Source organism: Mobula birostris, chromosome 15 (genome assembly GCF_030028105.1).
Source record: "Mobula birostris isolate sMobBir1 chromosome 15, sMobBir1.hap1, whole genome shotgun sequence".
Taxonomy (NCBI): Eukaryota; Metazoa; Chordata; class Chondrichthyes; order Myliobatiformes; family Myliobatidae; genus Mobula; species Mobula birostris.
This window is the reverse complement of record NC_092384.1, coordinates 5,668,387-5,694,467: the sequence shown is the minus strand read 5'-3', so window position 1 is coordinate 5,694,467 and position 26,081 is coordinate 5,668,387. Positions and strand designations below refer to the sequence as shown.

The 26,081-nt window shown below is 40.8% G+C and overlaps 1 protein-coding gene across 8 annotated transcripts in view; it reads left to right on the top strand.

Moving 5' to 3' along the window:
- hydin (HYDIN axonemal central pair apparatus protein) overlaps window positions 1-26,081 on the top strand; it is a 981,559-nt gene that overhangs the window by 170,015 nt on the left and 785,463 nt on the right. For all 8 annotated transcript variants that reach the window (XM_072279252.1, XM_072279251.1, XM_072279249.1 and 5 more), the window contains exons 9-10: window positions 6,147-6,330; window positions 13,770-13,869. In XM_072279252.1, coding sequence (XP_072135353.1) covers window positions 6,147-6,330; window positions 13,770-13,869 — 284 coding nt within the window. The remainder of the gene's footprint in view (window positions 1-6,146; window positions 6,331-13,769; window positions 13,870-26,081) is intronic.

Here is a 26,081-nt window from a genome sequence, read left to right as displayed (position 1 = left end):
ATCTTTGAGCATGGGTGTATTTGTGGATTTGTGCTTGTCTGTTTTTGCATGTAAAGATGTGCGGGTTGTCTCACTCATTTGCCATTCTTCCTGCAACTTTGGGGGGGGGCAGTGTTTGTGATTTATTTTCTGAGGATCCTAGTTGTTATAGCGTAGGTTTTCCTAAATAAAGTGGTAGAACTACTTTAAGTTGAAGGGAAACTAATACCAAAGTTTATTGTCAACCAAACGCAGAAGGTATAGCTCGGTAGAAACCTTCATGTCATTGTGTCAAACACAGTCTCTTAAAGTCAACACCAACTCAATGTTGGTGGTGGTGAATTATGCATCTGTTTCCACCCATTCCTTTACCCTATAATAGCATAATAATTTTCCTCATTATTCATTAATTATATACTTTCCAATGACATGGAGGGAATCCATTTGGCCGATTGAGTCCAGGCCAGCTCTTAAAGAAATACCATTCAACCTTTAAACCTACTATCTGAGCATTAATTGCCCTCTGGTTCCTATGCTATCCATCTATGCTGGTGTAACTTACTGTCTTTGGGATGTGGGAGGAAGCTGGAGCATCTGGGGAAATCCCATGCTGTCACAGGTTGTTTGTGCAAACTCCACATAGACAGCACCCAAAATTGTTCAAGCATAGCTGGCTGAGCTGTGATGCAGCAGAGCTAACTGCTGCACCACCTTACTTTGCAACACACACAAAATGCTGGAGATACTCAGCCGGCCAGGCAGCATCTATGGAAAAGAGTACAGTTGACATTTCAGGAAAAGACCCTTCAGCAGCACCATCGTGCCTTTCTGCTCAATAATGGGTTCTAACATTATTCAGACGTCAGATATCAGGCTAACTTAAGTTTTTAAAAACGCAGACATGAGGAAATCTGCAGATGCTGGAAATTCAAGCAACACACACAAAAAATGCTGGTGGAACGCAGCAGGCCAGGCAGCATCTATTGGAAAAGGTACTATACCTATAGGTGCTGCCTGGCCTGCTGCGTTCCACCAGCATTTTTTGTGTGTGTAACTTAAATTTTGGTTTGTTGTTCTCCCACTCTCCTCTGCTCATGATGCTATATTTGTTACTTTCAAATCTGTTAGGACCTATGGAGTTTAGGAAATTTTAAAACCACTGGCATTCTATCAGCTTCAGAGACATGTTTGGTTTTGGTCCTAATAGTGTCTCTGCTGCTTTCTCTTTGTCGTATTGAACACTTTGAGTTCCTCACTACTGTTACTTCTTCATTAGCATTAGATGCTCAAACCTGTTACAGGTTTTGTATGTTGAATTGAAGATGGATCCAAAGTCCTGCATGGATTAATAAAAGATGGTAATTTGTTCAGTTATTACTACATGCACTGAGGTTAAGTGAAAAACATCTGGTAGATCAATTCATTACAACAGTGCATTGAAGTGGTACAAGGTAAAACAATAACAAAGTGAAGAATAAAGTGTTCCAGTTACAGAGAAAGTGCAGCACAGGGAGACAAAAAGGTGCAATGCCAAAAAGAAGTAGATTGTGAGGCCAGAGTCCATCTTATTGTACTAGGAAGGCATTCAATAGGCATATTAGGTGGGATCGAAGCTGTCCTTGAGCCTGGCAGTACATACTTTCAGGCCTTTGTATCTTCTGCCTGATGGGAGGAAGGAGAAGAGATATGTTCAAGGTAGGAGGGGTCTTTGGCTATGTTGAATACATTACCAAGGCAGTAGGAAGCATAGACAGAGTGCATGTAGGGGTGGCTGGTTTTTCTGGTGTGCTGAACTGTGTTCACAACTCTGAAGTTTCTTGTGGTCATGGGTGAAGCAGTTGCCATAACAAGCCTCGATGCATTTGGATGCTTTCTACTGTGCATTGACTGAAGCTGGTGAAGATCAAATGGTACATGCCAAATGTCTGTAGCCTCCTGAGGAAATAGAGGCACTGATGAGCTTTCTTGGCTATGACATCAGTGTGGTTGGACAGGGACAGACTATAGGCAATGTTTTCTTTGAGGAATGAATGATTCAGTGGCTACAATATTAAGGGAGATATTGATCTTAATCTTAATCTTAATCGGTGACCAGTGGTGTGCCTCAGGGATCTGTTCTGGGACCTCTGCTCTTCATGATTTTTATAAATGATCTGGATGAGGAAGTGGAGGGATGGCTTAGTAAATTTGCTGATGGTTGGGAGTATTTTGTATAGTGTGAAGGGCTCTCAGAGGTTACAGTGGGACTTTGATAGGATGCAAAACTGTGCTGAGAAGTGGCAGATGGAGTTTAACCCAGATAAGTGTGAAGTGGTTTATTTTGGTAGGTCAAATATGATGGCAGAATATAGTATTATTGGTAAGACTCTTGACGGTGTGGAGGATCAGAGGGATCATTGAGTCCGAGTCCATAGGACACTCAAAGCTGCTGTGCAGGTTGACTCTGGTTCAGAAGGCATACGGTAAATTGGCCTTCATCAACCATGGGATTGAGCTTAGAGCTGAGAGGTAATGTTACAGCTATATAGGACCCTAGTTAGACCCCGCTTGGAGTACTGTGCTCAGTTCTGGTCACTTCACTACAGGGAGGATGTGGAAACCATAGAAAGGGTGCAGAGGAAATTTACAAGAATGTTTAAAAATGCAAACAACAGGAATTCTGCAGATGCTGGAAATTCAAGCAACACACATCAAAGTTGCTGGTGAACGCAGCAGGCCAGTCAGCATCTCTAGGAAGAGGTACAGTCGACGTTTCAGGCCGAGACCCTTCGTTAGGGCTAACTGAAGGAAGAGCTAGTAAGAGATTTGTCTCTTACTAACTCTTCCTTCAGTTAGTCCTGACGAAGGGTCTCGGTCTGAAACGTCGACTGTACCTCTTCCTAGAGATGCTGCCTGGCCTGCTGCGTTCACCAGCAACTTTGATGTGTGTTACAAGGATGTTTTGGATTGGGGAGCATGCCTTATGAAAACAGGTTGAGTGAACTCGGCCTTTTCTCCTTGGAGCAGTGGAGGATGAGAGGTGACCTGACAGAGGTGTATAAGATGATGAGAGGCATTGATCTTATGGATAGTCAGAGGCTTTTCCCCAGGGCTGAAATGGCTAACACGACAGGGCACAGTTTTAAGGTGCTTGGAAGTAGGTACAGAGGAGATGGCAGGGTTAAGGTTTTTACACAGAGAGTGGTGAGTGTGTGGAATGGGCTGCTGGCGACGGTGGTGGGGGCGGATACGATAGGGTCCTTTAAGAGAATCCTGGATAGGTACATGGAACTTAGAAAAATAGAGGGCTATGGGTAACCCTAGGTAATTTCTAATGCAAGTACATGTTTGGCACAGCAATGTGGGCCAAAGGGCCTGTATTGTGCTACATGTTTTCTATGTTTCTATGTTTCTATATTTATGGGCAGCACATTCCAGGCATAGTAGTATGGATAGATTGTGCATGAGATCATTATTCTTTATCATTGCTGATTTGGAAAACCCTTGTCTCTAAAGGTATTGTTCCTTGGAAATGCCATGAAAATGGTGCCAGGGTATAAGGATTTGGTATGGGTATGGATGGGCAGAGTTGTAATGGCTGTAGGTAATAAAAGCTGCTCATTTACACAATCTACAGCTGGTAAACTGCAGTTAGTAAAACATGTCTTTAAATGGTCAGAGGCTATGTAGTGTAGTGGCCAGTGCAATGCTGTACGGTGTCAGCGATAGCGGTTCCAAATTCCAACGACTGTCTGTAAGGAGTTTATACATTCCCCAAAACTGCGTGTCTTTCCTCCAGGTGCTCTGATTTCCCCCACATTCCAAAGACATATGGGTTAGTAAGTTGTTGGAAAGCTATGTTGGTGCCAACATTATGGCAACACTTGTGGGTTTTGATGTTTCAATGAACATGTGATAAATGCAGCTAATTTTTATCTTTAATCTTTCTGCTTGGTGGTGTTAGATCTTGGTCTTGTTTCCTAAGACACAGGAATTCTGGAAGTACTCAGCAGGTCAGGAAGAATCAGTGGAGGAGAAAGTCAACATTTGAATCAAGAACGCTTCAGCAGATCTGGAGAATTCCAGAGAGGGAAATGGCATTATTGGCCTGCAGACCAAAGTTCTCAAATTATTGATTACTTTAAAAAACATGATTTGGAGAAAGGAAGTGAAAATTAAACAAAGTGAATTGAAAGAGTACAGCCACATCTGTGGAAAGAGAACTTAAAAAAATAGTGACTTGAGATTGTTAAATTCAGTATTAAGTTCTAAAGGTTGTTTTGCATCCAGATAAAAGATACAAGAATAGCTATTCAACCTCATATTGAGAAGTGTAGAAAATGACAAGGTGTGTGTGGGAAGGAGGATTGAAGTGACAGGAGACAAGAATTTGAGGGCTACCCTTGCGTAGTATAGGGTTTCTGCAAAGCAGTGACCTAGTCTGCCTTTTGATCCTTAATTTAAAGAACACCACATTGTGAGCATGGAATATTACACACTAAATTGGAAGAAATGCAAAACCATTGCTGCTTCATCTAGAAGAACTTTTTTTTATTCCTGACAGGAGAAGGAGGAGGAGGAGAGAAGTGAAAAGGCAGTTATTAAGTTGCTCATGGATGTAAACAAAGTTGGTATGAGAAGCGGAAAGTGGACCTGGAAATCATGGAAACAATGATTCCTTTGAAATGCTGAAGCAGAGGGGATATGCCTGGTTGTTGTGGGTAGTCAAAGCTTTGGAGCTGATCTGTTGAATGAGGAGGCTGGTGGATGGTCAGGATGATTGAAAACCTACTCTCATTGTGATTGTGGGGAGAGCAAAAGTTAGGGAAATGAAGGCATTGAAGTTTGAGAGCCATGTCAACTATAGTAGAGAAAAAGCCATGGTTAAGGCAAAAGGAAGTCTCCTTAAAGGCACCGGCCTGGGAAGTTTTGTCATCAGCCAGATATGGGGGTGGTGGAGAAATTGAGAGAATGGTATAGAATCTTTACCAGATACAGGGTGAGAGATGGTTTATTGAAAGAATGGCAAATGGATCAGGCTTGGAAAATTGTAGGCAACATTAACAAAGTATTTTCTCTAAGGTATGTGGAGATGACCTGATCTGAAAACTGTGCCACATTCTGATGTGATAATGTGTCGAGGCCATTCAACAGCTAACCTGATCACATGGTTAGAATGACTTTGCACTCTGAAGCAACCTGTGAAGGGCATGAGAAGAAACAGCGTACTGTATTCCCCTAGCCTCCTGACTGGCAAGCTGGACCAGTTTAACAGTCACTACAAAATCTGGCCCGTCACTCCTCTGAGATCACCTCTGGTTTTGCATTATTTCTCCTCCTTTCTGAAGACTTGTATGGCTTATTCCACCAGTGCTGGCTTCGTCCTCTCTTTTCAACCAACCAGTTTAATTGGAATTGTTCCTAAATTCTTTAGCCCAATGCTTTTCTCATGTGCGTGAAGTGTGAACTGGTAGCAGCCTGGTGCAAGGAATGAAGCACCAGAAGCCTTGGTCTGTCTCAACTTTAACTCACCGTGAAGGAGTACATGGCAATTTGAATACTGTGGAAGATTTTCTGGTACAGAAAGAATACTTGCAAGGGATTGACAAATATATTATTAAAAGTGAATTTGTCCTATTAATTGTTAGAAATTTCTTGATTTCTAACTTTAATGAGCAATTAAAGTGCAAATGCAGAAATCTCAGTGACCAAGGGGTGCCATTATTATGAAGCCAATGGAGCAGTGCAAATTAATCCTCTGTCAAGTGGTAATTTACAAGGTATATAAAGCTTGCCATACACTCCTAGCTGATTGGCACATTGGTAAGGAGCTTCACATTTTGCTCCTGTTACAACATGATGTTGCAACATTAATTCATTTAACAAGGATCCATAATGTTGGAAGTTTGAAATAAAGAGAACGAAAAATGAAAATAATGAGAAAAAGAGAACAAGATGGCATTCTAGGTAGGTGTAGGGTTTCACCCAAGTGAGTCAATATCTCCCTTAGATGCTGATTAATATGTTGTATATTTTTAGCAATTCCTGTTTTTATTTCTGTCTCTCTACAAGAGAGGAAATGTTATGGATGATGGATGTGATGTAAATATAGAGCACTCATTCCTGTCTGTGCCTGTGATTTGAGCTTTCGGATCTGCACCTGCCCTGACCTGCATGTCTTTTATCAGATTCTTTTCAGATCTGATAAGTGAAGAAGAGGAAGTGACAGACTACTTTTTGCAGGAATGTGCTGAAGACCCTGCTCTACGTGAACGTATTTCTATCCTGTCCCGGACTTTTCTGAATCGTCGCCGAACGGTGCAGGATGACAAGATGCTGCTTTCTGATGATACCTTGTTCATCGAGCCAGTGGTTAGTGGTTTGATTGGATTGCAGGGATAATAGTGGTCTGTGGGTGGTGGATATTGTCCTATTTGTTCTTGTGGATTGCTCTGTTACACGAACTACAAACGTCAGAAATTGCTGGTTATCCTTTATTTAAATGACATTTTAATTTTAACTTCATGCTCAACAGGAGAGCCCAGGGGAATAAAACACTTTCCATTTGAGAGTGGCCACACATTTTAATTCCACGACCCATTCCCATTCTGACATGTCTATCCACGGCCTCCTCTACTGTGTCCGCCAGAGAAAGCAGGATCTCCCAGTGGCCACACATTTTAATTCCACGTCCCATTCCCATTCTGACACGTCTATCCACGGCCTCCTCTACCGTGTCCGCCAGAGAAAGCAGGATCTCCCAGTGGCCACACATTATTCCACGTCCCATTCCCATTCTGACACGCCTATCCATGGCCTCCTCTACTGTGTCCGCCAGAGAAAGCAGGATCTCCCAGTGGCCACATGTTTTAATTCCACATCCCATTCCCATTCTGACATGTCTATCCATGGCCTCCTCTACTGTAAAGATGAAGCCACACTCAGGTTGGAGGAACAACACCTTATATTCCGTCTGGGTAGCCTCCAACCTGATGGCATGAACATTGACTTCTCAAACTTCCGTTTATGCCCCACCTCCCCCTCGTACCCCATCCATTATTTATTTATATACACACATTCTTTTTCTCACTCTCCTTTTTCTCCCTCTGTCCCTCTCACTATACCCCATGCCCATCCTCTGGGTTTTTCCCCCCTCCCCCTTTTCTTTTTCCCTGGGCCTCCTGTCCCATGATCTTCTCATATCCCTTTTGCCAATCACCTGTCCAGCTCTTGGCTCCATCCCTCCCCCTCCTGTCTTCTCCAATCATTTTGGATCTCCTCATCCCCCTCCCACTTTCAAATCTCTTACTAGCTCTTCTTTCAGTTCGTCCTGACGAAGGGTCTCGGCCCGAAACGTCGACTGTACCCCTTCCTAGAGATGCTGCTTGGCCTGCTGCATTCACCAGCAACTTTGATGTGTGTTGCTTCCATTTGAGAGACCCACATTGCTATTCTGTACTCTAGGGCATTCCTCTTTAGATGCTGAATAGACTGTACATAATGCCAGCAATATTCTTCAGTCTTAGTTTTTTTCCCCATTTCCCTATGCTAGTCAGATTGAGAACTTATATGCTTATTGGTTTGTTCATGCCTTGTCCACAGTTCACTTGATCATCACTTGTTAATTTGTCTTATCTCAGCAGATTTAAAGAGCTGTTTCAGTATAAAGGTGGGGGTGGAGGGGTGTGAGTGGTGAGAGGGAGAATCTGACATTTCAACAGGAACCAGTTGGGTGATCACTAGTTTGTCAGCCATCAGGCGCAAGGGTCTTATCTCATGTCTGAGGAAAAAAATAATCCTAGAGGTTCAAGTCTAGGAACATGGGGGAGAATGAAAGAAGGAATTTTCTAGATTTCGAGCATCAGCAGTTATTTGCTCCCATGATCTTAGAGGAACTTTGAATTGGCCTGATAACAAAGAAAGGAAGCAGCAGAAGAGGCTTCACAAGCTGTGGGAGGAACTCAGCAGGTCAGGCAGCATCTACCCAGAGAATCTTCAGGTGTATCTTTTCTTGAACCTCTCCATTGCAACCACTTATTCTTTCTTATATGCATGGACCAGAGCTGCATATAATATTCCAGCTGTGGCCAAACTAATGGTTTATAAAGTTGTACTAAGACCTCCCAACTTGTTTGCCTGTCTATTAAAGACCAGTATCCATGGTAGCATCTGTGTGTGCTGCGGTAGCATAACGGTTAGCATGAAAGCTCGGAGCATTCCGGCATTCAGTGTTCAACTCATCAGTCCTGATGAAGGATTTCAGACCAAAATGCTGGCTGTTTATTCATTTCCCTAGATGCTGCCTCACCTGCTGAGTTCCTCCAGCATTTTGTGTGCTTTACCAGGTCGTTATTGCAATTCTGATTGTGAGAGCTTGTAATCTGTAAATTGCTGCAATGTATTCCACATACAATGAAAATACTGTTGTTGTTCAGTCGTTAAGTCAAGTCCAACTCTTTGTGACCTCATGGACTTCTACACACCAAGCCTCTCTAAGATCCCCCAAGGTCATTTGCATTGTCTGAGTAATATTATCTATCCATCATAGCCTCTGTCATCCCCTTCTACTTTTACCTTCTGTTTTACCCAGGCATCCTGTCTTCTCGTGATGTGGCCAAAATATTTGAGCTTTTGTCTCATAATCAAGCCTCCTAGTGAGCAGCCGGGCTGTATTTCTTCAAGTATTGACTTGTTGGATCTTCTTGCTGTCCAACGAACTCTTAACACTTTCCTCCAGCATTCAATTTCAAAGGTGTTGATTCTTCTGTATTCAGCCTTACTAATAGTCCAGCTCTCACGGCCATACATCACAACTGGAAATACCATAGGCTTGACTATATGGATCTTAGTAGACAATGTTATGTCTCTGCTCTTCAATCTCTGAATCAAAGAAGACAAAATCCATCACTACTTTCACTTCATTTCTATTTATTACCACCGAATTAATAAGGTTGGTCGACATAATCTTGGTTTTCTTAATATTGAGGAAAACCCAGCTTTTGCACTTTATTCTTTCACTTTGATTAGAAGCTTCCTCAGATCCTCCTCACTTTCAGCCATTAGAGTAGTATCATCTGCATTTCTGAGGTGGTTAATATTTCGTCCAGCAATTTTCAGTCCAACATTTGAGTCTACTATTCCAGCATTCCTCATGATGTGTTCAGCATATAGATTAAATAAGCAGGGTGACAGTATCCAGCCTTGTCATACTCTTTTCCCAATCTTGAACCAGGTTCTGTGTTCAGTTCTAACTCTTGCTTCTTGATCTTCGTACAAGTTTCTCATAAGGCAGATCAGATGTCCAGGTATCCCCATTTCTTTAAGGATCCCTATTTCTTTGCCATAGTTTATTATGGCCCACACTAGCTTCAAAGTAGTCAATAAAACATAGATAAATACTTTTCTGGAATTCCCTTGATTTCTCCATTATGAAGTGTAGATTAGTAATTTGGTGTCTGGTGCCCCTGCCTCTTCTAAAACCAGTTTGTACACCTGGCAGTTCTCGCTCCATATATTGCTGGAGTCTTGCTTGCATGATCTTTAGCATTACCTTGCTAGCATGTGAACTTAGTGGAAATGTTTGGTAATTTGAACTTTCCTTTACATTTCCCTTCTTGGGGATTGGGATATAAACTGATCTTTTCCAGTCTGAAGGCCATTGTTTGGTTTTCCAGATCTGTTGGCAAATTACATGCAACACTTTTACAGCATCACCTTTTAAAGTTTTAAACAATTTAACTGGACTTCTGTCACATCCTGTAGTCTTATTATTGGCAATGTTTTCTATCACCCATTCAACTTCACTTTCCAGAATATCCGGCTCTAGATCGATGAGGGAGTCATTGCACGTGTCTTCGCTGTTGGGATCTTCCCTATCCAATTATTCTGGGTATTCTGGCCATCTCTTTTTGATGTCTTCTGCTTCTGTAAGGTCCTTATCATCTTTGTCTTTTACCAAACTTATTTTTGCATGAAATTTTCCTTTGATTTCTCTAATCTTCTTGAATAGATCTCTTGTTTTATGAAAATACTACAGAAGAATATAATTGACTATCATTTTGGTGTATACATTGAAAGATCCTTTGCACAGAAACTGGATCATATAACTCTTTGGTGTATTGCACAATTCATTTTCAATTAAAAACCAATGTAATGAAAGATTTGAGACCTATCATAACTTTTAAGAAGTTCACAGTGTCCTTCTGAGTTCTCCTAGAGTCTGATAATCTGAAGCACTAAGAAATGTGCATGGGATCCAACACTGCAACATGGGTCCCAACTCCTTTTCTTGGATTTAGAGTTATGCATACATGACCCACAATTGGAGTTTAAGCCTATTTCATGCTTAAAGGAGATTTACCTGAGTTGGTTCCTTGCCATGTACCTATCTTGTGTGATCCTTTTTAAGCAATACATTTAGCTATTGTGATGGTAGCTTCTGCCTCAAACATATAAACCTTGCTTGATCCCCAGTGATTACAGGAAGAATGGAGACAGGCCAACCCCTATAGACATCAATGGATCTGGGGTTGAGAGGGTGAACAGCTTTAAGTTCCTCGGTATGAACATCACTGAGGATCTCACATGGTCTGTACATACCGGCTGTGTGGTGACAAAGGCACAACAGCAGCTCTTTCACCTCAGACGGTTGAAGAAGTTTGGTATGGGCCCCAAATTCTAAGAACGTTTTCTAGAGGCACAATTGAGAGCATCCTGACTGGATGCATCACTGCCTGGTATGGAAACTATACCTCCCTCAATCATAGGATTTTGCAGAGAGTGGTGCGGGCAGCGCAGCGGCCCAGCGCATCTGTAGTTATGGAGTTCCCACTATTCAAGACATTTACAATGACAGGTGTGTAAAAACGACCCGAAGGATCATTGGAGACCCGAGTCGCCCCAACCACAAACTGCTCCAGCTGCTACCATCTGGGAAATGGTACCGCGCATAAAAGCCGACCAACAGGCTCTAGGGCAGCTTCTTCCACCAGTCCGTCAGACTGCTTAATTCATGCTGACGCCACTGTATTTCTATGTTTTATTGACTATCCTGTTGTACATAATATTTATTATAAATTACTATAATTGCACATTGTACATTTGAATGGAAATGTAAAGATTTTTACTCTTCATGTATTTGAAAGATGTAAGTAATAAATTTAATTCAATTCCATTCAATCAAATACTGAAGGCTGTCCTCCTGGTTTGTCCCTTCCATTCCAATTCCTTCCTCCTTCTGAAACCTGACAGTCAAGCTTCACCCTCACCTTGCATCATAGCTCCAACAACTGATTCCTATCCCCACACCCTGAACCCAGATGAATATGTCTGCCCTTGATTTTTCATAACCTGAGTAGATTTTTCATTATTTTATATGTAACATAGATGCCACAAGTTTTTTTTGCCCTTGAATTTTCAGATGCAATGGAACTAAAAGTGATTTAGATTCAAAGGGGAGGATATTGGATCCAACTGTTTAATTTTAATTGTCATTTTCTTTGAAGTTCAAAAATTTATTACCTGTTTGTATTTTAAGAGCCTTTGTATACAGAACAGTTTAATATGTCTAGTGTCTATACAAAGTATAATTCTAAAGCTTTTTGCTCTTTCATTAAGTGACTGGTATTTTCTCGTTGCTTAACTTTTTACTGCACGATTGAATAAGTATTTTATGATTGGATTATTACTATCTATAGCTTAGAACCAAATTTTTCTTATCTCTATGGTATAAAAATAGCTGTTTTGTGCTAGGCACCATCTTTTTTTCTTCACCTTCTCTCCTTCAACTAGTAAGACCCACTGTCACTGTTCTGTTCCTGTTCTCTTTGTTCTGTCAACTCTAATAAAATGATTGTGAAGCAACAAGTTTTATGCCTCATTCCTGCCTTCTAAAAGAACCTTGGATTTAAACACTAGAGTCCAACACAGACAAGAAGAAAACATTTTTTTTAGTAAACAAGGTCAGAGCATTAGCATAAGCCAGTGTCTTCGTGACTGTTCAATCTTGTAACAGCAGGTGCAGATTCCTCTGAGGCACAGCTTTGTGGACAACTTGGGGTTACAGTAGCGACCTCTTGTGCATCAGTGGATGGTGGGTTGAAAGATAGCAGACTGTTATATACAAACTAGCCATGTAACTGTAATTGCCAATTAACCACGCTGAGATATACCTAACATAGTTACAGTAAGGAGTTAAGGTGAGTGATTGAGGGGCCCTGAGTAGAATGCATTGATATCTCTCATATGATTTTATTGAAAGGTATAGCATTCTAATTTGAAAATTTTGTAATTTTATTTTGATTAAATTCTTAGTTTGAGCATGCAGAATTTTAGTTTTTGATGTAAAAATAATCAATGTGGAAAGCAATTTCAGAGAACTCTGGGACCCAATGACTGTATTGCGTAATTTATGTATTGACCAAAGAAGTTAACACTGGTAAAATAGTTACTGAAATGTCAATAATTAGGCAATTCACACAGTAGAAAATATATATAATTTTGAAATTTCTCAACTTTTACATTACATTTGGCAATAAGCTGAAAGTGAGCCAAGTTTCTTGTAGCTGAGTTGTGATTTGCAGAAGATAATAACATCAGGAATTCATGGAAAGTTCTCCATTGCTGCTCTTGCATATCTGAGGAAAATTTCTAACATCAAGTAATGCACTGGGAGACCTTTTGTATGTGTCATTAAGAATATTCAGAGCTCCGGTAGTTGTAAGTTTGGATTTGAGAGGAATTGATGGTTATGGAAACTGGTCAAGAAAATGCAGTTGTGGCCAAAGGATTCGTCTGGTCAACTCTCGCTCTGAAACAATCATGCCTGTATTGTACATTCAAGTGTCTATGTCAATTTTACAGCTGAAGAACAATTTCTTTTAAGAGAAAGTAAAATAATCTGTACCCGTATTATGAAACTTACAATTGTTTACAGTAGTCTGTGAGTTATATATATTTTACCTAATTGGAACTGGGAACTTAGAGGAGCAGGTGAAATTAGCAGTTAAGTAACATAACTGAGCCCTAGACCCCAAAACAGTAATGAAACACTTTGTGAAAAAAAATCTGTTGCTGTTGAATTTAGAATAATTTATCAAATAGCCTTTAGGTACTTGGTAAAATTCAATGAAATACATAACTAATTGCAAGGTATAGAAAATTGATTCTCCTCATGTACTTCCTTACTTGCAATAATGTCTGGTGTGGGAATCGAAATGCCACAGTGATTTATGTCATGTATTAAAGAACCAGTTTTGGTCTGGAGTAGATCTGTCTTCAGAGCTGTAGGGCATTTGTCTGACTTTATTAATGCTGTGGTCGTTAGATGTAATCTGTTTGAATTGTTCCCAGTTTAATGTGCAGCATGTACAATGAAAGCTAATTAATCCAACATCAGATAGGTATAACCATTCTCTGCTGCAGACGGGTTATTTCCAGTTAAATTAAATTAGCCAAGCTAGTCTTCTGTATGACACGATGCATGCTTTTGTAATAAATTTGTAATTCGTTTAGAATCTAACTGAACTAGGAATACAAAGCAGCTGTAGACCTGGTCTCATTAGAAATAATAGAAACCCATCCTTGTTTTCTATTAGTGCAGTAGATAACTGTTCTCTTTCACCTGTTATTTATTGCAGTTATGAGTACTATTATAAGGCAATGTCCTATGTCCCCTTCTCCCATAGCATCCTGGTTATTTAATTCTAGCACTCATTCAACTTGCCTTCTGCCATCCTTTTAGTTTTTACTTAAATGTTCTTATTTGTCCCCTGACAATGTAACTAGCTATGATTTTGTTGTTTTTTCACCAGGAGGGAGATGTCTGGCCCAATTCCACAGCTGAAATAAGTATAATCTGCAGACCTCAACAGGCAAAGGTATTTCAGTGGACAGCCTACTGTGATGTCACAGGTACAGCACGTTAGCCACGGATACCATAGCAACTGTCGCTGTGTGCCTATCCCTTCATGCTTTCACTCCACTGACCACATCTATTTCATTTTAAGTTCTATTTGCCCTGCTCTGATACCTTCATTTCTGATTTTGACTCCTCACTCCTGTCTCTACTGGAATGGCCCATTCCTCTGTCTTGATGTTAAGCACACATACCCTCTGGCACTGAAAATAAATGCCCTAATTTTCTTCCCTCATCATCTCCTGACAACATTGTATTGTCCAGTGCTCTATGTTATTAAACAGTTTGTGGTGGGATGATATCTTCTATTTTTCTTCTCTGTTACCTGACAATTTCCAGGTTGAATCTCAGATATCTAGTCGAGATGATAACATCTGCCTTTCATTGGCCTTCAAGAATTTTGGCTATACTTTCGATATGTTCTTTTTTACTATTCATAGGTTCTTTGAATTGTCATTGTTTGATACAGTTCTGAATCAGAATCAAGTTTATTATTACTGACATGTTGTGAAATTTGTTGTGTCATGGCAGTAGTACAGTGCAATACATAAAATATACTATAAATTATAGTATAAGAAATGCACTCACTGGCCAGTTTATTTGGTAAACCTGTACACCTGCTCATTAATCAGACAATCATGTGGAAGAACCTCAATGTATACAAGTACGCAGATATGGTTAAGCGGTTCAGCTGTTGTTCAAACCAAACATCAGAGCAGGGAAGAAATGTGATCTAAGTTACTTTGTCTGTTGAAAGATTGTCTGGTGCCAGGTGCAGTGATTTGAGTATCTTAGAAACTGCTGATCTCCTGAAATTTTCACACACAACAATCCCTAGAGTTTACAGAGAAGAGTGTGAAAAAATCCAGTGAGCAGCACTTCTGTGAGTAAAAACACTTTGTTAATGAGGTAGGTGAGAGGAGAACAGAACAGACAAAGTTGGTCAGTAAAACTATTGAAAATCTTTTCTTTGTACTTTTGTCAGTTAAATAAAGGTTCACGTGAATTAACATATCACAGATTTTTGTTTTTATTGCATTTTGGAAAATATCCCAACTTTTCTGGAAAAGGGGTTTGTATATTGAATAGATTAAAATTCATTCTGTAATTGATTTACAGAAATACTGTATATTAAAAAAGTGAGGTAGTATCCAAGGGTTCAAAGTCCATTTAGGAATAGGATGGCAGAGGGGAAGAAGCTGCTCCCGAATTGCTGTGTGTGTGCCTTCAGGCTTCTGTACCTCCTACCTGATGGTAACGGTGAGAAAAGGGCATGCCTTTCTGAGACATCACTCCCTGAAGATGTCTTGAATACTTTGTAGGCTAGTACACAAGATAGAGCTGACTAGATTTACAGTCCTGTGCAGTAGCCCCTCCATACCAGACAGTGATGCAGCCTGTCAGAATGCTCTCCACGGTACAACTATAGAAGTTTTTGAGTGTATTTGTTGACATGCCAATCTCTTCAAACTCCTAATAAAGTGTAGCCACTGTCTTGCCTTCTTTATAACTATGTCAATATGTTGGGACTAGGTTAGATCTTCAGAGATCTTGACACCCAGGAACTTGAAACTGCTCACTCTCTCCACTTCCGATCTCTATGAAGATTGGTTCGTGTTCCTTCACCTTACCTTTCCTGAAGTCCACAATCAGCTCTTTCATTTTACTGACATTGAGTGCCAGGTTGTTGCTGTGGCACCACTCCACTAGTTGGTATGTCTCACTCTTGTCACCACCTGAGATTTTACCAACAATAGTTGTATCATCAGCAAATTTATAGATGGTGTTTCAGTTATGCCTAGGAACACAGTCATGTGTATATAGAGAGTAGAGCTAAGCACATACCCCTGAGGTGCATCAGTATTGATCGCCAGTGAGGAGGAGGCATTATCATCAGGAGGAGGCATTATCACCAGTCCGCACAGATTGTGGTCTTCCGGTTAGGAAGTCAAGGATCCAATTACAGAGGGAGGTACAGAGGCCCAGGTTCTGCAACTTCTCAATAAGGATTGTGGGAATGATGGTATTAAATGCTGAGCTATAGTCGATGAACAGCATCCTGACATTAGTGCTTGTGTTGTCCAGGTGGTACAAAGCCGTGTGGAGAGCCATTGAGATTGTGTCTGCCATTGACCTGTTGTGGCGATACACAAATTGCAATGGGTCCAGGTCCTTTGATACTCAGCCTGTGGGCTGCAACTAAGTCCTGCCCGCCCTTCCTGACAGTTTGACTGCATGCTATCTTTACTTATTTACCAGCTGTCTTACCCTGAGTGTTTTAACTCAGTCCCCACCCTCCTGCCAGATTAGCTTAACCCCTTCCCAACAGCTCTAACAAACCTGCCCGCGAGAATATTGGTCCTCGTTGGGTTCAGGAGCAAGCTGTCACTTTTGAACAGTTCATACCTCCCCCAGAAGAGATCCCAATTATTCAAGAGCCTGAAGCCCTGCTCCCTGCACCAGCTTCTCAGCCAGGCATTTATCTGCCAAATCATCCTGTTTCTACCCTCAATGGCATGGGGCACAGGCACCAATCCAGAATTACTACCATGGAGGTCCTGCTTCTCAGCTTTCTACCTAGCTCTCTAAATTCTCTTTTCAGAATTGAAAGAAGAGAAGAAGGGAGTGGTAGTGATAGGGGGCTTAATAGGGAGGGGATCAGACAGGAGATTCTGTGGACGTGAACAAGACATCCGGATGGTATGTTGCCTCCCAGATGCCAGCGTTAGGATCTTGGCCCGAAACGTCGACTGTACCTCTTCCTAGAGATGCTGCCTGGCCTGCTGCGTTCACCAGCAACTTTTATGTGTGTTGCTTGAAATTCCAGCATTCTGCAGATTTCCTCGTGTTTGCTTAATATGTCAGTTTGTGACTGCAGCCTTCCAGAACTCACAATTAGAAGTGGGAAGAACTTGTCTGAACCTACTCCTCGTAGACATAGACATATTGCTCCCCCTCAAGAATCAGCAAGTAAAAATTTTAAATTCGAAGTTTAACCTAGGGGGAGAGAAACAAAACTAAGAGCAGCACAAAATTGCTACTACTCCATTTGCAGACAGGTGTGGACTCCATCCAGATAATAATCTATCTGTTTGTAGAACCTAGTAATGGGGTGGTTCAGATAAACAACGATCCAACCAAAACATCAGTGGTGGAGCTGGCAGAAGAGAAAGACACATCAAACCAGCAGTGAAGGTAGACAAAGGCTGCAGCAGTGAAAGGTCTAGTCCGCAGTCACCTTGTACTCCATACCACTGGACACTGACTCGGATCTGTCAAGGACCATGTGGTGGTTGCCCATAACTCAACTTCCCCATGTTAAACCAAGTCAGACATAGGCGTTCTCCATCTCGAGAATCCACCCTAGCAAACCAGATTAAGTGCCATGCATATTATTGGTTTTTCTTTGGAAAGAAGATCTATAGTTTGAGTATGACTGTTTAAATGGTTACTCGGACATTCGACTGAGAAAAGAAGATAAAGGGACTTGTTTCTTTAACCTAATAACTGGTTTGATTTTTTTTTTGTTTCTTTCTTAATTAACTAATTGATAGTTTTTCCTACTAATGGGGCTTCTTTTTATATATATATTTAGGGGAGAGTTCAATTACTTATAATATTATTAATTGGTATTTTTGAAAATTTAGTTGGGTTGAATATGCTATTAACTTTTTTCTGCTTTATTATAGCATCTTATAACCGAATTTAAAGTTTTTTTTTGGAATTTAATGTTAAATTAAAAACGGCGCTGGTTTTTCTTTTTAAGAGATAACATTATTTTGGTTCTTTCTTGTTTAATAGATGCTGGAATGTAAATACTTTCCTTTGTTGAGACTTTATTGTTTTTCTTACAAGGTCAGTTAGTTTTTTTTTCACAAGGGGGAGGGAGAGAAAATCCTTAAAATTTTTTTTTTCTGTACAGACAGAGCGGTCCCTGGCTTTTTATTCTATCATAGGTTGCTTGCCTTTTTCAGGGCTTTGGCAGGAGGAGGGTAGGGTTAGAGTTAGGAGTTTTTTCCCATTGAGTGGTTCCGGAGCATGCGTGTTCTCTATGTGGTTCTATTCTTCATCGCTGCCATTTTTGATCATCCCATATTGGTATGTGCTCTGCGCATGTGTAAAGTAGAATAAAATTATAGTATGGTATTTAAACGGATTAATGTAGTAAGTTGGAATGTACGTGGTTGGAATCATCCTATCAAATGAGAAAAGACTTTTAAAATTATTAACTGATTCCAACCTGATATAATTTTTGCTCAAGAGACACATATCAGGGCAGGAGATCAAAATAGATTTTTTTGGATGGTGGAGGGGTTTGCAGTTTCACTTCACTTCTCAGAGTAAAACTAAAGACGTGTCCATCTTTATTAAATCCAATATATTTACTCAAGAGGATATTGAGTCAGACTCTGATGGTAGATCTTTAATTGTTAAAGGAGTGATCTGTAACAGAAAAGTTGTTTTGGTCAATCTGTACGGTCCTAACTTAGATGATCCTTTTTTTAAAAAGGTATTTGCTTTACTGCCTGATTTAAATGAATATATATTGATAATAGGCGGGGATTTTAACTTGTTTAAATCCTTTGATTGACAAGACCTCAACCAATCAATGACTTCCAAATCGCTCTGCGTCACTTATTAACTCCTTTTTGACCGATTTTGGATTGATCGAATTATGGAAGTATTTGCACCCTGATAACAGAGAATATTCTTTCTTTTCATATGTTTATAAAAAATAAAAAATATTCGAGGATATTATATTATAATCGATCCCCGCTTCTTGCCTAGAGTTAAAAATTGTGAATATGACGCTATTGCTATATCTGATCATGTGCCTTTGAATGTGCATTTGTCTTTTGAATTTGATGATATCATTTTTGCCCGTCCACCATGGCGCATGTCTCAGACATTACTGCAAAACTCTGACTTTGTCAGTTTCATTGAAACCCAGATAAAAGATTTTTTTCTTTTTAATGATATAGGGAGTACATCCAAATTAATTATATGGGATACATTTAAAGCATTTTTATGTGGTCAGGTCATTTCTTATTCAGCTAAGCTTAAAAAACAGACCAAAGCAGAATTAGATAAGATTTCAAAACAAATTAAAGACTTAGATAATATCTATGCGATTTCCCCTAATATTGATTTATTCAATCAAAGGGTGGAACTTCAATCACAATATAACCTATTATTAACTCATCCCATTGAAGGTTATTTGCTTAAGTTAAAGAGCCAATTTTATATGTTTGGAGATAAAAATAATAAACTGCTTGCATCTCAATTAAAAACGGCTAAAGCCAAAAGGCAAATTTTGAAAATTCGTAGGAAAAAGGGTACCCTGACTTGGGAATATGAAGAAATTAATAAGATTTTTCAAGATTTTTATACTGAACTTTATAAATCTCAATGTCCAGTAGATTCTTCTGAAATGAATGCTTTCTTACGAAAGATTGCTTTTCCTAAAATTTCTGTTGAGGATCAAAAAGCTCTTGATGCCCAAATTACTGAAGCCGAAATTCATAAAGTATTTTTTCAATGCAATCTGGTAAGGCCCCTGGACTTGATGGCTATTCTGTAGAATTTTATAAAAAATTTGGAAAATTGTTTTCTCTGTATACGTTGGAAATGTTTAAGGATTCTTTTGTGAAAGGTGATTTATCCTCTACTTTCTATGAGGCTTCTATTTTTTTAATTCTTAAAAAGGATAAAGATCCTACTGACTGTGCCTCATATAGACCTATTTCATTATTGAATGTCGATGCTAAGATTCTGTCAAAGATAATGACCAATTGGTTGGAGAATATTTTGGGTAAAATTATTTTTAAAGATCAAACAGGCTTTATAAAGGGCCATTATTCTTTTTCAAATGTTCGGAGATTATTTAACATTATATATTCATCCTCTTTTAAAACTCCACAATATGCCGACGCTTTGGATGCTGAAAAAGCATTTGTTCGAGTCGAATGGAAGTATTTATTTAATGTTTTAAAGAAATTTGGCTTTGGTGTTAATTTTAATAGTTGGATTAGAATGATATATAAAGCTCCTATTGCTACTGTTGTCACTAACAACTGTAGGTCTCCTTTTTTTCAGCTTTGACGGGGGGACAAGGCAAGTTTGTCCATTAAGTCCTTTGTTATTTAATTTAATATTAGAACCCCTTGCTATTGCTCTTCGTGAAGCTAAAAATATCATGGGATTTTTGTGAACGAGACCAATCATAAGATTTCTCTTTACGCTGACGATTTATCGGTTTGTATATCTAATCCTGAGGAATCTATTCCTGCCTTGCTGAAATTATTCAATGAATTTGGAGATTTTTCAGGATATAAAATAAATTTTAGTATAGGTGAATTGTTTCCTTTCAATGAATCTGTCCCTATATATGATAATACTCCTTTCAAAGTCACGGATTCTTTTAGATATTAAGGTGTTATAATCACTGAAAAATATAAGGATCTTTATAAGGCCAATTTTGTTCCCTTGGTAGACTCTATGAAGTATTTATTTAGTAGATGGCATCCACTTACATTTTCATTGTCGGTCGTATTCATACAGTCAAATGATGATTTTTACCAAAATTTTTAGATTTATTTCAGTGTACGGGGTCTTTCTTTTGTTACATTTAAAATGGCGATTTTCTTATGTTAATCTGGGGAATGCGGCTTTGTTGTGCTTTAACGCTGAAGAGGGTTTGCGCTAGCAGTTTGTTTACTTTAAAATGAGATAACAGGGTTCTATTAGCCAATGGGTGGTTATGTATCATTTTGTTTTCGGATACCATGCTGTATGATATGACTGCAGACTGAGTTTTGGGGGGAGTCAGAGGAGAGACGAGGAGGACCGCGGACGTGTGGAAAGGCTCCGGTCGATCACTCAGGGTGGTCCCCAGCCGTGAGTCGACGGAATTCGGGTGGTCATCTGAAGTCGAATTGAGCTCCAACGTAGCGCGCGAAGAACTTGGACTTTGATAAGTGTTGGCGCCTTTTTTTTCCATTACTTTCCTCTCTGTATCAAATGTATACTAATGTCATAGAATTAGTAATATCTATAAAGTGTATTTGTTAAAATTTACTGGGTGTGCTGGCTGATGATTGATGTTTGTGATTGATTCGGGCAGCAACCGACCCTGTGGGGAGTGTTGAGGCAGGTGCTGGGCTGGATTTCCCCTAGACATACACAAGCCAATATAACGGAACATTACATCAGAATATCCCAGTTTTTTTGACTAAGAAGTTCTTTGATCGGATTGAATCTATTATTTTATCTTTTATTTGGAATAATAAAAGACCAAGAATTAGTAAATGTCACTTGCAAAAGTTGAAAAAGGATGGAGGTCTCGCTTTGCCTAATTTAAGGATGTATTACTGGGCTGTTAATGTATGATATATGTCCTTTTGGTTATATTGGTTTGATAAGAACGATCAGCCAATTTGGGTAGACCTGGAATTGAAAGCTGTGAAACAGTTTTATTTAACCTCATTATTGGGAGCTGCTTTACCTATACAATTAGCTAAAGTTGCTAATTTAAACCTATACCCTGTGACTAAGCATTCTTTACAAATTTGGCTCCAGTTCCGCAATTTTTTTAATCTTAAAAAATTTAAACTTTGTTGTTTAATTTATCAAAATTACTTTTTTAAGCCTTCTTTGAGTGATCCGATTTTTTTACTTTGGAAAAATAAAGGTATTAATTCATTTTTGGATTTATTTAAAGAAGATAGATTGATATCTTTTGAACAATCAGTTGATAAACATTCTCTTTCATACTCACACTTTTTACAATACCTTCAAGTTAGACATTTTTTACAAAAATATTTAAGTAATTTTCCTTACCTATTGGATGCTGACCTGTTAGATACTATTATGAGTATGAACCCTTTGATGAAGGGTTCTATTGGAAGAATTTATAATTTATTATAAATTCTTCCAGGTTCAGGGATGTCTCTGATCACTTGCATGACATTCTGAAGTGGGAGGGTGATCAGCCAGATGTTGTGGTGCACATTGGTACCAATGACATAGCAAGGAAGAGTGAGGAGGTCCTGGAGAGTGAGTATAGAGAGCATGGTAGAAAGTTGAAAACCAGGACCTCGAGAGTGGTAATCTCCAGGATTGCAACGTGTGTCATGGTCCGGATCAGAGTCCCTTTAAATTTAGCTTGTTTATGTTACGATTCGGACCGTTGATTCCCTGTTTTCCCGTGTCCCTCGACTTTGGTGATTAGAGGCAATTAACACTCGGCTGAACCGGTAGTTTATAGTCTCTGGCTTTCAGCCGTTCGGTGAAGGAGCATCTGCAAAGTCTGCAAAGTCACGGTGTGCCAATGTCATCTGGCCGGAGCAAGCCTAGTCTCTGCCCGAAGCGAGTGCCGGTAATTCCCCCTTCCTCACCAGAGCAACCCTGTCCAGTTACCTCACTAAAGCGAGCCTGCAAAGTTTCCTTACTGAGGTGCGTCCGTCAGTTAACCCACCGGAGGGAATCAGGAGCCGCTGTCTACTGTTCCCGGGCCGAGTCGAGAGCTCGGCACTACCCGGAGGTTCCAAGCACCACGTCCTGGCTCCGGTGGCATCCAAGTACCACGTCCACGTCCTGGCTCCGGCAGCATCCAAGTACCACGTCCACGTCCTGGCTCCGGCGGCGTCCAAGTACCACGTCCACGTCCTGGCTCCGGCGGCGTTCAAATACCATGTCCACGTCCTGGCTCCGGCGGCGTTCAAGTACCATGTCAAGTCCTGGCCCTGGCGGCTTCCAGTTCTGAGTCTAGTCCTGGCCCTGGCGGTCTGTGATTCCTGTCCTACCCCCTTGTCTGAATCCCTTCTCTGCCCCTCTCGCCTCTAGCCCTCGTCTGCAGCCCCCAACTGCACTTCGGTCTAGTTCCATCACCGGAACTAGATAGGTACTGTGTGGTGTTCATTCGTGTTGGTCTTGTCTTGTCTTGTCCTCGCCTCTGTGGGGTAAGTCAGGCCGTCTTGCCGTTGCCCCGCGGAAGGTCATGAGTCCCGGCCCTATGTCCTGTACCCAAGAAGGGGTCCCGGCTCTCTGTTCTGTGTGTGAGTCCCGGCCCTATGTCCTGTACCCAAGGAGGGGTCCCGACTCTCTGTTCTGTGTATGTGTCCATGGTTCCATGTACCTGCTCTCCCGAGACTGAGGTTCTGTGTTCCCATGTTCCTCCTCTCCCTAGCCCATGTCATGTCCATGCCTGGTTCTGGGGTCTGAACCCGAGGCAAGACCCAGGTAGATAGATAGATAGATAGATATACTTTATTAATCCCGAGGGAAATTTGGTTTCATTACAGCCGCACCAACCAAGATTAGAGCGTAAATATAGCAATACAAAAAACCCCAACAATCAAACAACAAAATGCAAACTATGCCAGATGGAAAATAAGTCCAGGACCAGTCTGTTGGCTCAGAGTGTCTGATCCTCCATGGGAGGAGCTGCACGTTCGATGGCCACAGGCAGGAGCGATCTGCCGTGCCGCCAAGTGGTGTATCACGGTGGAACACTTAGATACTGGGTCCTTGCCCAGTCTCTGGCTCGGAGTCCATACCCTAGCCTCTTCAGGTCTCCTCTAGTTCTGGGAGCCGATTCTGAGTCCAAGCCCAGACCCTTGGACCCAGCCTAGTCGTAATCCTGAGTCCTTGTCCAGTTCGCTATTTCCTGCTCCTGCCTTGCTCTCCTGGTATCAAACAAGAAACTAAATCTAAGTAACATCACAAGATGTGTCTTGCATTTGAGTCCACCCTTGCTCCCAATGCCCCCCGCCAATGTGACAACGTGCCAGCAAGGGAAAGAATAGGATGCTCTGGAGGATGAACAAGCGGCTGAGGAACTGGTGTAGGGGGCAGGGTTTCAGATTTCAGGATCTATGGGACCTCTTCTGGGGCAGGTGGGACCTGTACAAGAGAGACGGGTTACACTTGAACTACAAGGGGACCAATATCCTTTCAGGGAGGTTTGTTAGTGCTATTGGGGAGGCTTTAAACTAGATTTGCAGGGGGATGGAAACTAGAGTGCCAGAGCTGACAATGTGGCTGGGGTGAAAATAAATGATGTTAAAAGTTCAAGCAAAGCCGCAAATAGAAAGGTTGTGAGTGGTGGTAAAAATCTTCTGAGGTGTATATATTTCAATGCTAGGCGTATTGCGGGGAACATAGAATAGTACAGCACAGTACAGGCCCTTCGGCCCACAATGTTGTGCCGATCCTCAAACCCTGCCTCCCATATAAGCCCCCAACTTAAATTCCTCCAGGCAGACCAGTTGAGGGCGTGGATTGACACGCGGAATTATGATGTTATAGCAATTAGTGAAACTTGGCTACAGGAGGGGCAGGACTGGCAGCTTAATATTCCAGGGTTCCGATGTTTCAGATGTGATCGAGGCAGAGGAATGAAAGGTGAGGGGGGGGTAGCATTGCTTGTCAGGGAAAATGTTACAGCAGTGCTCAGGCTGGACAGATTAGAAGGCTTGTCTGCTGAGTTCTTATGGGTGGAGCTGAGAAACAGGAAAGGTATGGCCACATTAGTTGGGTTGTATTATAGGCCACCCAATAGTCAGCGAGAATTGGGGGAGCAAATCTGCAGAGAGATAACAGGCAACTGCAGGAAACATAAAGTTGTGGTGGTAGGGGATTTTAATTTCCCACATATTGATTGGGACTCCCATACTCTTAGGGGTCTAGATGGTTTAGAGTTTGTAAAATGTGTTCAGGAAAGTTTTCTAAATCAATATACAGAGGTACCAACTAGAGGGGATGCAATATTGGATCTCATGTTAGGAAACGAGTTAGGACAAGTGACAGAAGTGTGTGTAGGGGAGCACTTTGGTTCCAGTGATCATAACACCATTAGTTTCAACTTGATCACGGACAGGGATAGATCTGGTCCTAGGGTTGAGGTTCTAAACTGGAAGAAGGCCAAATTTGAAGAAATGAGAAAGGATCTAAAAAGCTTGGATTGGGACAGGTTGTTCTCTGGGAAGGATGTGATCGGTAAGTGGGAAGCCTTCAAAGGAGAAATTTTGAGAGCGCAGAGCTTGTATGTTCCTGTCAGGATTAAAGGCAAAGTGAATAGGAATAAGGAACCTTGGTTCTCAAGGGATATTGCAACTCTGATAAAGAAGAGAGAGTTGTATTACATGTATAGGAAACAGGGAGTAAATAAGGTGCTTGAGGAGTATAAAAAGTACAAGAAAATACTTAAGAAGGAAATCAGGAGGGCTAAAAGAAGACATGAGTTTGCCTTGGCAGTTAAAGTGAAGGATAATCCAAAGAGCTTTTACAGGTATATTAAGAGTAAAGGGATTGTAAGGGATAAAAATTGGTCCTCTTGAAGATCAGAGTGGTCAGCTATGTGTGGAACCAAAAGAAATGGGGGAGATCTTAAATGGGTTTTTTGCGTCTGCATTTACTAGGGAAACTGGCATGAAGTCTATGGAATTAAGGGAAACAAGTAGTGAGATCATGAAAACTGTACAGATTGAAAAGGAGGAGGTGCTTGCTATCTTGAGGCAAATTAAAGTGGATAAATCCCCAGGACCTGACAGGGTATTCCCTCGGACCTTGAAGGAGACTAGTGTTGAAATTGCAGAGGCCCTGGCAGATATATTTAAAATGTTGGTGTTTACGGGTGAGGTGCCAGCGATTGGAGAGTGGCTCGTGTTGTTCCATTGTTTAAAAAGGATCGAAAATTAATCCGGGAAATTATAGGCCAGTAAGTTTGACGTCAGTAGTGGGTAGGTTATTAGAGGGAGTACTGAGAGACAGAATCTACAAGCATTTGGATAGACAGGGACTTATTACGGAGAGTCAACATGGCTTTGTGCATGGTAGGTCATGTTTGACCAATCTATTGCAGTTTTTCGAGGAGGTTACCAGGAAAGTGGATGAAGGGAAGGCAGTGGATGTTGTCTACATGGACTTCAGTAAGGCCTATGACAAGGTCCTGCATGGGAGGCTAGTTAGGAAAATTCAGTTGCTAGGTATACATGGAGAGGTGGTAAATTGGATTAGACATTGGCTCAATGGAAGAAGCCAAAGAGTGGTAGTAGAGAATTGCTTCTCAGAGTGGAGGCCTGTGACTAGTAGTGTGCCACAGGGATCAGTGCTGGGTCCATTGTTATTTTTCATCTATATCAATGATCTGGATGATAATGTGGTAAATTGGATCAGCAAATTTGCTGATGATACAAAGATTGGAGGT